At 40.7% G+C, this 14178-nt stretch overlaps 1 protein-coding gene across 3 annotated transcripts in view; it reads right to left on the reverse strand.

Moving 5' to 3' along the window:
- The window catches only part of VWF (von Willebrand factor), a 313429-nt gene that overhangs the window by 105464 nt on the left and 193787 nt on the right, over positions 1 to 14178 (reverse strand). For all 3 annotated transcript variants that reach the window (XM_061582613.1, XM_061582612.1, XM_061582614.1), the window contains 2 exons: positions 2215 to 2358; positions 540 to 704 (listed from right to left, as the gene is read on the reverse strand). In XM_061582613.1, coding sequence (XP_061438597.1) covers positions 540 to 704; positions 2215 to 2358 — 309 coding nt within the window. The remainder of the gene's footprint in view (positions 1 to 539; positions 705 to 2214; positions 2359 to 14178) is intronic.

A 14178-nucleotide genomic window follows, 5' to 3' on the forward strand; every position in this document is an offset into this window, starting at 1 on the left:
TAAACTTTATATGTTCACAGACAGAGACAGGACAGACTGAGATTTGCCTGTTCCTACTAGGGAGTGCCCTAAATATGTAGAAATTATTCTTATTTTTGGATGGTTATGTTTTGCTCTCAAACTGAGCGGACTGTATTTTCTATGTCCTTAAGCAACAATGATGAGCCACTTTTAGCATGTCACTCTACTGGACTTTGGACCTTTCTAAGATTCTTGCTTTCTGACCAAATTTGTTTTGAGCTATAAAACAGATAAATAATTGGGTGTGTTTGAGTTAGGAATCCCTTGTGGGTGCCATTGCCTAGATCATAGTCTCCCTTTCCTCTCAAGGTTTGTTCTTCATCTCTCACTATATGGTGAAATGGCATTCTTGAAGAACATCTGAAGTACTCTCTTGCTAGGTATCATTTGGTGGTCCTCTAGGTAATGAAAACAGTACTGCAACTTCTGGAAAGCAAAATATGTGTTAATTGTAAATTATTATCATGTTGCGGGGAATGTATTTTTACTTGGTTTTTTTTGAAGTGAATGAAGTTTACCTGTGCAAAGTTTCCTGACAAATTTGTCATCCAATGCTGCTATGGTGGGAAGGTCATCAAACCATTGCAGTTTAATGATCCTGTCAGGGGCAGACGACCCAGCTAAAGTTCTCAGTTCTGCTTCCTTGTATCTGTCTCCAACTCCAATGGGAAGCAATGACACCCCTAGGGAAAAGTTCAACATATTGAAATATTCCTTGCTTTCAATTGTACTTGAACGCAGTAGTCAGAAATGGGCCTGACTGAAAGCAGTTTTTACGTATTACTGATAATTAGTTCCTCCTCTAATTTCAGCAGTAGGTTTGCTAAAAAAAAAAAGTGCACCAAACAAACAATAACTTGATACATATTGCTTCGAGGTATTACATTGTATAGTCTCCAAGTGAATTTTCAAAAGATTAATGGGATGCTTAGGAAGTTTATTTGGGATAATTCTCCATCTTATTTTTCACTTAAGAGAATGCAACTTAAGAGAATGCAACTCTCTCTCTCTCTTAAGAGAGAGAGAGAGAGAGAGAGAGAGAGAGAGAGAGAGAGAGAGGAGTCCCTCCGTGTGTGCATTTGGGAGTGCCTTCGTTGTTTTATCTCTCTGTGAGTTTGAGTTTGGATATGTGTGCAGCACCTGGGGGTGGGGGTTTATGCCTGGGGTGTGAGTAAAGGGGTGTAGATGAGAGGGTGGAGTGGGATTGGCAAGTGAAGCAAGCGGAGGGCTAGTATGTGCCTGCATAGTAATTTTTTGTTCTATTACAATTGATTGTTCTGTTTTAACTGTATCTTATCTATTATTGTATTCTGTATTGATACCTGCCCTCTGATCATATTTCATGAAGGGCAGGATATACATTTTATTTATTTATACATAAATAAATGCTACATCTGCTCCCACTGAACTCTAAGAGCTATTTAATTGTTGTAGTTTCCTGTGAGGAAATGGGAGAACGCTGTACTATACATCAAGCAAAATGAATCGTATGTTCAACTTGTTCAAATGGCATACTGTTGGTTACTCTGTAACGTAATCATTCCATTAACATGGAAATACTGGGACCAAATTTGGTCCATGCATTCCAGACACAGTTCCAAGTTGCAAGTTCAAATAACAGCTCATTCACATGCATCTATTTTTGGGTGTGGGGGGAAATGCAGTATTTTTTGTAATGCAGTTTCTGCCTTGAAGAATGAGATACAGGAATGAAAGTTGGTTTGCACATTCCTGATACCACAGCGTGGATTAGAGACCAAAAAGACACATTTTCATTGAGATGCCAAATGAAACTTGGTATTTGAAGTTGAAACACCAAGTTGATACTTGTGTTATTAAAGTCGAAGCAGGGAGATGCAGAATACGTCACAATCTGATGTTCTAAGTGAGGTCGTACAAATACAGTAACTTACTAATAAGTGGATCAGACAGTGATATTGAGCAGAAGGAAAACCTCATGCAATGTACTACCTATATTATTCAACTACACCAAGAGTGATATCTACATAGAAGACTATTGTATGAAACATCTTTTAACAATAATGACAAGGTTCTCTTCATAGGCTATCTCTAATTCTTCTAATTCTAATTCTGTAATTCTGGGAACTAGAGGCATACCTAATCTCAAAAATTGGAGTTACTTTCCAAAATACCCTCATATTATTAATACAAAAATAGTGACATAATATTTACTATTGACTCTTGCAGAATATGCAGCAGTGTCCACAGAGTCTTGTGATGCATCGGATACTATAATCACTGCTACTTTGGATGCATTGGGCCTTCCTCCATTGACTTCAGAAATGGCATGCTGAACTGTGAAGTCAATCACTTCCCCTGAAAATGAAAGAAATCGTGATTTAAAATCCACAAGTAGGCTATACTTTATGTGTGGTTAGTGAAGGTCTAGACAGCAGCAGAAATGACAAAATTTATGGAATATGTACTGAGATGGAAAAATTAATAGCTGGCTTACCTTTATTTCCCTTATGAAACCTAGATATAAGTTAATATTGGTTTCTCATTGTTGTAAGTAAACATAGGTCTGGTTTGCACATCACGTTAAGTCAAACCATGGCTTAGCTTGAATGAGTGGGCTCCTGAAGAGACTGTGGTAATTTTGCTGTTGCACCACACTGAGCTAAGCCATAGTTTGACTTACTTTGGCGTATGTTATCCAAATTTGGGCTCATAGCTTAGCTCTCTCCAGAGAGTAGGGGTGGTGAAGAATTTCATTATTTTGGGGTGTGGGTGCAGATTCAAATGTAATTCAATCATTCATGTTGTGCAAGGATCTCATGTCAATATTGCAGCTGCTAGTGGCTTTTGTTGATACCATTCTTTAAAAAATCCTGGTGAACTTTATGATATCATTAATGAACTGAGACCATTTATAACAATAGTTTTATTCCACTAATGATATTATTTCTGGATTGTACTCAGCTAAGTCCTACTCAGAGTAGACCCAATGAAATTAATGAACCTAACTTCCTTGGGTCTACTCTGAGTAGGACTAGCCCCCTGGTCCACCCAATGGCTCCAATCCAAGGGGGGCATAAAGCCAACCTACTGAGTCAACCCACGGATTACCTGCCCTGCCTCGGAACCAGTCCTGAATTAGTTCAGGAGTGGGGCAAATGTTTAATTAAGGTAAAAATGGCAAGTGAGCACCCTTCAAGACTGATGGTTTAGCACTGATTCTAGAGTGGTGCTGTTTTTCAAATGGCTTTTTTTGCAGAGGCATTGATACTGCAGGGCAGGGCATCAGGCAGGAAATAAAGGCACTGCTGGGCATACCTTTCCCTGAGAAGATGCAGCTGGTAGGTCTCAGCCGTTTCCAGGTTTTCCCACCTGATGCCTGCCTCTCCTTCCTGCCTGATGCCCCTTCCTGACAGCCCTGGATGGTTCTAGGCCTGTAGCGATCCATGGCTATCTCAACCTGACTTGGCTGATGCCCAAATCTTCCTGAATACGCCAAATTTGGTTCTGACCTTGGCCAAATCAGGTGCACAGCCCCACATCACCCTATGCTTTGCTAATCCATCCAATGGTGGCTCATGCATTTGCCTCACAATCAAGGCTGTTTAGAAGTCTGTTATCTGAAGCAAGAAGTCTGAGCATGCTGAGGTGAGGTTCGGAAGGTGGGGGAATGAAAGCACAAAAGTAAAAGAAATGCATCCAGCCTTGTCACTTTTTGGTCCATTTCTTTTTTTAAAAAAGAAGTGCCTACTTTACCCATAATAATCAGTGTTTGGTAAAGAGAGCAGGTCCTCTGATACTCAGCAGAAATACACATGCAGCCATGATGCCCATTCATAATTGCATTCAGTTTCATCACCATATCACAGCAAAATACTAAATACTAAAACAAAAATCTGTTCAAGGATCAATTGTGGGGGTAGAATCCCTGTCCTGTCCTTTCACCATTCAGGTCTGAAACAGAAAATAACCCTGAGGGCAAATAGTTGATGGGAAATACCTGGCTCATTAAATTGTGAATAAAAACCATCAAGAAGCATAAGATAACATCAACAGTAATGTAAATAACATGAAATATGTAAGAGACCATTATACCATGGTTAGAGGAGATTAAATCAGTTACATAATTTTTTAAACCACAGTGGCTCAGGAGAACAAACAAAACCTAATTTAAGGAAATGTGAACTGCTATGGACTGTGACATAGTAATAGTCCAAAGGACCACAACTGGCATGAAATAACACAGCGAATCACATCTGTACTCCAGACTAACCATGAAATGCAACCAAACTTTTGGGGAAAGAATGAAGTGGCCCCAATCTCCTCTCCCAGAGCCAGCACACTTGTGCTAAGCCGTAAGCCTGGGTCACATGTAATCCTAAGCCAAAACACATTTTAGAGCCAAGGAGAAAGCACGCGGGGACCCAGAAGGAAAATCACAGTTACTTTGTTCCTCCCCTTATTTTGCTGCTGCTGCACTATGTGCAGCTAAGCCCTTGCTTAATGCAGCTAAGCTTTGGCTTAGTGTTTACGACCAGGAGCGATAAACCAAGAAACAATCTTGGCTTCAGCTTGTGGTTGTGGGAGACAAGCTACAAGCTTGGGTTTACACATAACACCAAATCACACTATGGCTATCATTACTGTGTGTTTGGTGCTACTCACATCTCCTTTTAATGTGCATGGTTCACATGATGTTACCAGCAAACAGAAGCTATCATGCAGTTTTCCCCCTGTAAATCCATACTAACCCAATCCACTGATAATATGAAAAGTGGACCGTGCTGCACTCCTCCTTGCAGATGCTTTGCTCTGATGCTTTTAAGTGGGTGGGTGAATTGTTCCCCTCTCCACACCCACTGTCCCCTCCTCCTTTCTTTCATTTTGATTCTTGGGTTGACAAGCAACTTCCAGCTGCTCTCCATTCTGCTGGCCTTTTTTATGTTGCTGCAAATGGTGCCATTATTTTTCTTTTCCCCCTAACTTGTGCACAAAAGCATAACACTGCTCAAACAAAGATTCGGATTTCAGCTGTATCATACAAGTGAAAATACAAATAATTGCAAAAAATGCAAACAATGGAACCTACTGCAACTGGTAGAACAGAGTATATTCGGTTGCCAAGCAACCAGAGGGACTGGAAATGTTAAATTGGAGGGCATGGTCATTAATAAACTGCATGATTGATCCTTACCCTCAGTATGAATAGAAAACACTATGTTTGCAGCTGGCATTGAGCCCTTACTGTAGATGGTGCACATAGAAAATGGAGGTAAAACAGCGTCTTTAGTAGGAAGTAATGCACCTGTGTTGATAAGTCCCATATATGGGGAGCACAGCAGGACTGAGGGAGGAGTGCAGTGGCTGCATTTTTTTTCTGGGTACCTACATGCTTGCTTATTCTCATGAGAACCAGGCCATGCACCTGTTTATACAGTTATACTTATTCCTGTTTATGTTAATATTGAAATGCAATATGTAAATATTATATAAATATAGCTGCAATAGTTTCTACATTATACATAGATTACATCATATAGCAAGATATAATTCTAATAATATGTTAAACGTATGTGTAAATTATAAAAATAGAATTTTAAATTAAAAGACCACAAGCAGAAAAACAGTAATGCATTAGAAAATCAGGGAAAAGATACAACACTATCCTTTTCAAATCATATTTTAATAACACTATTTTTTACCGTTCTGAAATATTATCTTTCTAGTAATGAAACATCACTGAATTATTTAGGCTCAAGGCTGGGAGAAGAATGGAAAGAAATATTGAAACAGCATATTTTCATGTTCTATTTATATCAAAATATTTTTTATTGGTGGTACAATGACACCCACTGGAAAGAAACAGGCAAAAATGCACTCTCACTCATCAGGATAGCATTCAAAATTATTGTGGTAGACTGGAGCACTGGGCTAAAAACAACAGAATGAAATTTAACAGAGATAACTGCAAAGTTCTACACCTAGGAAAAAGAAACCAAATGCATTGTCATAAGATAGGGGATACTCAGCTCAGCAATACTACATGTGAGAAGGATCTTGGAATTGTTGTTGATCACAAACTGAATATGAGCCAACAGCGCAATGTGGCTGCAAAAAAAGGCAAATGCTATTTTAGGCTGCATTAGGCTACCTGAAGTACTAATTCTCCTCTGTTTGGTACTAGTTAGGCCTCATCTTGAGTACTGCATCCAGTTCAGGACACCACACTTTAAGAAGGATGCAGACATACTGGAACAGGTTCAGAGAGGACAACAAGGATGATCAGGGGACTGGAAACAAGAACTGGGTTTAGCCTTGAGAACAGAAGGTTAGGAGGAGCTATGATACCACTCTTAAAGTACTTGAAAGAAGTATTTATCATCATTAATTGGCGATCACTTCTGGCCAAGTAAGATTGTCTTCCAAGATAAGGCCTTTAACAGTGGGTCCGTAAGTGACTGTGGAGGCCAATTTTGGATCCACACAGCCTCCCACAGTGAGGACGTAGCTTTCCAGATGGAAGATGGTCATGATGAGGATTTGCTTGATGCGCCTTCCGCTTAGCTCGTTTGTCCCATTCGTATTCGTGCTTCTTCAAAGTCCACAGCACCTTTGATAATAGCCGACCTCCATTTGGGACGTTCATGTGCCAAGACTTGCCAGTTGTCAATGTTCATGTTACATTTTTTTAGATTCGCTTTAAGAACATCTTTAAACCTCTTTTGCTGTCCACCAATGTTCCATTTTCCATCCTTAAGTTTGGAGTAAAGTAGCTGCTTTGGAAGATGGTGATTAGGCATTCAAACAACATGGCTGGTCCAGCGAAGTTGATGTTGAAGGATCATTGTTTCAACACTGATAGTCTTTGCTTCTTCCAAAATGCTAACATTACACTGTCTGTCTTCCCAAGTAATTTGCAGAATTTTCCAGAGGCAGTGTTGGTGGAATCTTTCAAGTTGGGAGTGGTGTTTGTAAATGGTCCATGTTTCACAGGCATACAGTAAGGTCGGTAGTACAATGGCTTTGTAAATAAGCATTTTGGTCTCCCTGCAAATATCCCGATCCTCGAACACTCTACGCTTCATTCGGGAGAATGCGGCACTCACAGAGCTCAAACGATGTTGAATTTCAGCATCGATGTCAGCTTTTACAGAGAGATGGCTGCCGAGATAGGGGAAGTGATCAACGTTCTCCAATGTCACACCATTGAGCTGGATTGATGGTGCTACAGACAGTTCGCACCTGTTGATGAAGCACTTAGTATTTTTTAATATTAAGCGAGAGGCCAAGCTTTCCATATGCTTCTGCAAAGACATTTAGGATAGTTTGAAGATCTTTCTCTGAATGTGCAGAGACTACATTATCATCGGCATATTGAAGTTCTACGACAGAGGTTAACATTACCTTACTTTTTGCTTTCAGCCTCCTGAGATTAAAAAGCTTTCCATCTGTTCGATATATGATTTCCACACCAGTAGGAAGTTTCCCCTCAATGAGGTGTAGAATCATAGCAATGAAGATAGCAAATAAGGTGGGAGCAATGAAGCATCCCTGTTTTACACCTGATCTGACTCTGAATTGATCACTCTGAAAGCCACTGTTGTCCAAAATTGTTGCTGTCATGTTGTCATGAAGGAGTCGCAAAATATTCACAAATTTGTCAGGGCACCCAGTTTTCAGAAGGATGGTCCAGAGAGCGGTTCGATTCACAGTGTCAAAGGCCTTAGTCAGATCAATAAACACCATATATAAAGGTCGATTCTGCTCCCAGCATTATTCTTGAAGCTGTCGTGCAGTGAAGATCGTGTCCACTCTCCCCCTGGAAGGGCGGAAACCATTTTGAGATTCGGGGAAGACATCCTCTGAGATCAGCAGGAAGCAATTTGTGAGGATCCTTGCAAGGATTTTACCTGCGGTAGCAAGAAGAGACATACCTCGATAGTTCCCACAATCTGTTCTATCACCCTTCTTGAAAAGGGTGATAATTATGGCATCCCTAAAGTCTTCCAGGATCTCCTCCCTCATCCAGATTTTTTCAATGAGCTTATGAAGTTGTTGTGTAAGTTCAGGCCCACCGTCTTTAAAGCCTTCAGCAGGAATCCCATCAGATCTACTAGCTTTATTCTTCATTTGATTGGTGGCTTTACTGACTTCATCCAAATTAGGGGATACTGCAAGCTTGTCTCTAATTTGTTGTTGTGGAATTTGCGAGAAGACCTCACCAGCCACAATAGAGTTACTATTAAGGAGGTTGTGGTAATGCTCTTTCCAGCGCAGTGCAATAGACTCTTTATCCTTAAGAAGTTTTGTACCATCCACTGAACGTAAGGGATTTGTACCGGAATTTGATGGCCTTTGTGGCATTAAAAAAAAGCCCTGTGCATCGTGAGCATCTGCAAAGTGCTGGATTTCTTGAGCTTTCTTTATTCACCAGGCATTCTTAAGTTCTCTAGTTCTTCTTTGGACCTCAGCCTTTGCACTGGCATAGATTTTTTTCTTAGCAGCACAGTTAATGTCTTTTTGCCATATCTGGAAGGCTTTTCTTTTCTTGTCAATGATATGTTCAATCTCACTATCATTCTCATCAAATCAATCCTGATGTTTCTTAGTTTGGTATCCAATCATTTGTTCACATGGTGCAATAATGGATGTCTTCAGTTTAATCCAGTATTCCTCAACATTTTTTGAGGGAGTTCCATCGGTAGATGTTTCTTGAGAGTTGTTTGAAAGCAGGCTCACTTAATAGGATCTTGAAGGGCATGGATGTTCATTTTATGCCTTGGTTTTCTTCCTTGGAACCTACAGCTGATCTTCCCCTCCTCCGGCACGATCAGCTCAAGTGAGCGCCAGAGTGTGATTGCGCCAGAAGAGGAGCTCAGCTGTAGCGCTCTGCAGCTGATCTTCCCCTCCTCGGGTGAAATCAGCTGAAGCATGGGGAGCTTCAGCTGATCACCCCGCTGGCGCCATATTAGTGGGACGCCAAAAAGCAGGGCATCGAGAAGCGGGGCCCTACTGTATAGCCTCATTTTTCTTCCTTTAGTTGTCCTTCTCCTGTTCTTCAAGTTTATTGGAGTTCTGCTATGTCAATATTAAAACATCTCAACTCCCTCACGATGATGGCAGTCCTGAGTTCAGGACGTTCACTATCTGTATTGTCCAGCAATGTCCGCATATTCCATGTTCCGAAATTCAATTGACTTTTGCGACTGCTAAGTGGTGACCTCACTGGACGCAGTAATCCAGTCAGGGAGAGAGATGAGGCAGACTATGTTTAGGGCACCTTTTCTAGTCCCCTCCCCATACAGGGTGAGCAAAGTGGTTCCTGAATAGGACTGCTCTGTATCCATCGCCCATGTGCCAATCCATGAATAGGGGCTTCTGGGTTTCACAGTCCTGCCCCCGTCACCTTGGCTATCCAAACGTTGTTCTGCACAGGCAAAGAACCCATATATAGGCTTTAGTACCTATTGCTAAAAGGGCATGCTCCCACGATATCACTCAGAAGGAGGATAAGCAATTTTTGTACATCTGCCTGGTGAAATATCATGCCTCTACTATGTGCCTTTCACCAAGGTAGAGTAGGCATGCCCTTCAGAGAGAGTGTGTGTAGCTTGCTGCCATATGTATCCCACTTTCAGAAAAGTACCCATTGTACCATAGGCACTGGCTTGAGAGTGGCAAAAATACTGACTGGCACAGTTGATTGAATAAAAAAAACACAAAAATAAAAGAAGAAATTACATTGGAAAAGGAGAGATAAAGAGTGGAGGGAAAGAGGAAAAAAGGTTTGGCACATGCTCTCTTTAGAAACAGAGAAAAGCAAAGGCTCCTAAAGATTGCCGCCCTGGGCTCCTGCTGGGAAGAAGGGCAGGATATAAATCAAATAATAAATAAATAAATAAAAATGCAGCCATCAAGAAACTGAGCAGGAAGGCAGGAGACACATCCCTTGGGTGTGTGCTGTTAGAGCTGCCCACCAGAACATTCACTGACTACTTCTAGAAAGGTCCAAACGTTGTTCTGCACAGGCAAAGAACCCATATGTAGGATTGCATAAAAAGACCCACAAAGGAGAATTATAAATATTATACGAGCACTCTTTGCACCTGTCATATCAATGAACATTCCTCTAAATGTTACACTGAGCAAGCTGGAGGTTCTTAATAGGAGATTTTAGGCATGTATATTAAGATCCATTATTCAGCAATTCCATTCATGATTTAAAAACTGGGTGGGGATAGAACAAGAAAGGAAAAAAATCCCTCAGTTAAATTCATAGGCTAATTGGAATGTGAGAGAAACTGCACAAAGGAATTAAAAATGTGTAAGAAATAAAAACATTTGGAGAGAGAGAGAAATGTAGGGTAACATTCCAATGTACTCAAATTGCAGAACAGCAAAACTGGAATGTAACAGAATATCCTTTAGCAGCTGTTTTGTCTCTCCCCCCCCCCAATGAGGAATACAATGCCGAATCACTTCAGGATGTTATAAGAGGCAGGGAAATTCAACAAAGCAGAAATTCCTGCCTGGTCCTCATGAATCAAAATATTAAAAAGGTCTCCAGGGTTCCAATAACATCTCCTCAATGGCTTTGACTACAGAAGCATGAATCCCCAAAGGTCTTTCTTTGCCCACACTTATGGAACACTTCCTCAAAAACAAAGTCAAAAGAAGCAAATGTTACTTAAATATGACAGAAGCAGACATCTGATAGGAAGGCTAAGACCTATGCTATACAACTGCACTGATCTAAAGTGTTAACTGTTGGACATGCCCAGCCACTCAACATAGTAAGGCCAGTGCCTCTGAGCGCAGATTTTGAGCACTATTAAAGGTTGGGAAGTTTTTTAAATTAACAGTTGGAACTATGGATGCAGACTGATCTTCACTAATAGTGGGTTCACCATCCATAACGGTGGGTTCATTATCACTAGAGCTTTCAAATGATTCATCATATGTAAGTTAAATGTCAGATTTTAACTTTAAAAATTGACAATAAAGCAAATATAGTTTATATGAGTGGTTCCCAAACCACCACCACCCCAGGCTACTTGAAAACTGCTGATGGTCTTATCAGACCACTTAATGATTTTATAATGTGCTTGCTAGATGCTGTATTGTTTTGAATTGTATTTTTTCATTTGTTTTCATTTCCTACATTGTATTTTTGTATTACAATTTGCATTCCATAGAATTCAAACTGTAATATAATAAAATACAACATAAGTAATGAAACAAGCAGTCAAAATTAAAACACAGTATAAATATTTAATGTGGACATGCTGCAGACCACCTGAATGAAGCTTGCGGACTTCTGGTGGTTCACAGACTACAGCTTGGGAACTCCTGGTTTTGATATTGCAAGATCTGAGTGAAGCTAATCTTTTGAGGATGGTGAAGAAAGATGGTACTTCCCTTACAGTAGTTCAATTAATTAGAACAGTATCAATATAAGCTGCCTTCATTGCTAATAGGAAAAGCCATCATTTCTTGTTCCTCAAATATGTGAATAGTATTCTCCAATATTGGCTTCTAGAAGCAAATTTCTGAGTTCTGATGTGGAAATATTAACCAAGGTTCATGTCAGTCAAACATAATGCTGTACCAAGGGAGGGCAAGGGGCTGGAGGGAGTGTCATGATTCAGCATCCCATTTCCAATCTCCCAACTCTAGTTAAGGTCCTGCTAATTTTACGCATTTACCAGCCCTCAGCAATTGCCAATTAACAGTAACTGAATCTCTTAATATTATGCTTAGCTTTCTTACCCCTTCCTTTCCATAGGACTACCATGGCCTTATGGGGGCCCATAGCAATGCACACTCTTCGCATGCAGATGGCCCAGGATTCAATCCCAGACATCTCCAGCCCAAAAGCCCTTGCAGAAGAGATGGGAAAGACTACCACCTAAAATCCTGGAGAGCTGCCAGCAGCTGGAGCAGACAATACTGGGCTTGATTGACCCAATGATCCAACCCTGCATAAGGCAAATTCATGCGGCAATCTAGCTGCTGTCCATCAAAGCTTGCTACATGTGTTATGTAGAAGGATTTCTGTAACAGCTGTATAAATGAGGCCATTCCTCTCACAAAGAGCCTGTCAGAATATTCTCCATGTGTTTGGTTTTATTATTATTATTTCTCCAGGCTGAGAAAACAATCATGGCCAATTCTCCAGTGAACTATGGAAGTCAGGTTTAATTTCTCACTTTTCGGCAGCCATAAACCCTACAGTACAATGGGCCAAGGATCCTAAAATGTGTATACTCCTCTGCTCCTATGGGGCCCCAGTGCTATACTGCTGCTAGAGAGAATATTGTTTGCCGTCCAAAAACCTTATGGGTGGCATCCAAGGCCATGCACAGTGTTCCACACATGCACTGGAGCTTTACTAATTCCCCTCTCACTTCTCTCCCCCACCGCTTGCTGCGATCCTAGGACCTTCTATTGTTCCACAGGGCTGAGGCTCCTTATGCAAACCACTTGGTCCTGCAGTACACGGCTGAATCCTTGGGCCACTGGCTGGGAACAACAAAAGTCTCATGATCTATCATTCTCTTGTCTGTTGCCGTAGGTGTCTCATTTAGAAAATTTGCCCTGTGAAGTGTGGGTTCTAGTCCTACTATATTCTTTCTCCTTGCCTCTGATATGACTATTTCTGAGCAGGCATATAAAAATCCTACTGGCAAGGCTCAAACTTGCATTGCCTATTCCCCATTGCATCCCTCTATCCAGTGAGCTAAATGGGCCTTGTTCCTGCAAAGTGGCAGTTGTAGATTACCTTGCTGCTTGTCTTAGTTTCTCCTCTTCAATCCCTGGCACAACACCCCTTCTTCCCAAATAGGTATTAAACCCTTGTCTGGGTAAAAGTGTTTGTTATGTATGCCTCCTTCCAACTGGGGTCCCTGTCTCTCTGCTGTACTATACTGACAATGTCTTTCTTCCCTGTGTGATGGTCCAGGTATGGGGAATCTGTGGTTCTCCAGACATTTTTGTAATTCCAGTTCCCATCAGCCTAGCCAGTAGGCACAACAACATCTAGAGAGCCACATTTAAAGTTTCCCACCTTTGTGCTCACCAGTCAAAAGGCTGATTTGTGTGTGTGTGTGTATGTTTCCAATAAATGTACAAAGAACCGAATACCAACCAAGAATGGAGTACAGCATATAACAATTCCTTAATAGAGAAGACGAGTCACTGCATGCACATGTTAAATCTCTTGCATAATAATGAAGATTTAAAAAGTTTTAACTCAGTGTTGTTATATTGAGCCCCCCCCCCGCTCACCAACAGAGATACGAGTTATGGGGAGGAAAATGGCAGAGAAAGGATGGTATGAGACATATGCAGTGATCCATGGAGCATCTCAGTTGCTGGATTCCTCATGCCAGCATCACAGTGGCTGATGCTGCAAAGGATGCTATCATGCCCTTGCACCTTAGTTGTGTGAACAGTGGGGTACGTTGACATTATAGGAGTGTTTCCCTGTTGCTGTTTGTGGATTCATTCATTCCATGAATGAATAATATAGTGGTATCTTTAGTATGCTATTCCACAATTGGTGAGAGTTGTTGGTATTGTCACAGTTGCTAGGGAAGTGGCTGTCAGAGTTACTATATTCTGTGTTGTTTATAGAAATATCACTTAGCTGTCAATTTTGCTGATATAAATGTTTATGTAGGATCTCAACTAAGCTACGTTAATGTTACACCAAGGTTTGGCTGCCACCAGTATAGTTTTGAACATAGGACTGCTCTGTTATTTAATCAATACATTGACTTTAGAGTCCTAATGCTCCGACTGCTGATGGATTAATTTTAGACTGTAAAGATTGTTGTTAGATTTGTTTAAATCAGGTTGAAAGCCACCTTGTGTTATGGGAGAGAAGGGGAGGAAATGTTTCAAATAAAGTTGAGTCACCCCAATAAACCTTCTTAGAACTGATCTCGGTATAAGTCCCTGGTAGGGATGGGCGAGAATTTCTATACATTTCAAGCTGAATCGATCAAATTTGCACTTTCTGAAACAATATGAGAACTAAACCACATTGCCCTTTGAAATTCTCACTTATCCAAATTTTGCAATGCAGTTTGCCAACCAATGTTTACAAAAACACATACATTAGGAGAAAATGTGCATAAAAATGAATTTATGAGTGAAAATAACATGCAAAAATGC

Source organism: Rhineura floridana, chromosome 8, assembly GCF_030035675.1.
Source record: "Rhineura floridana isolate rRhiFlo1 chromosome 8, rRhiFlo1.hap2, whole genome shotgun sequence".
NCBI lineage: Eukaryota > Metazoa > Chordata > Lepidosauria > Squamata > Rhineuridae > Rhineura > Rhineura floridana.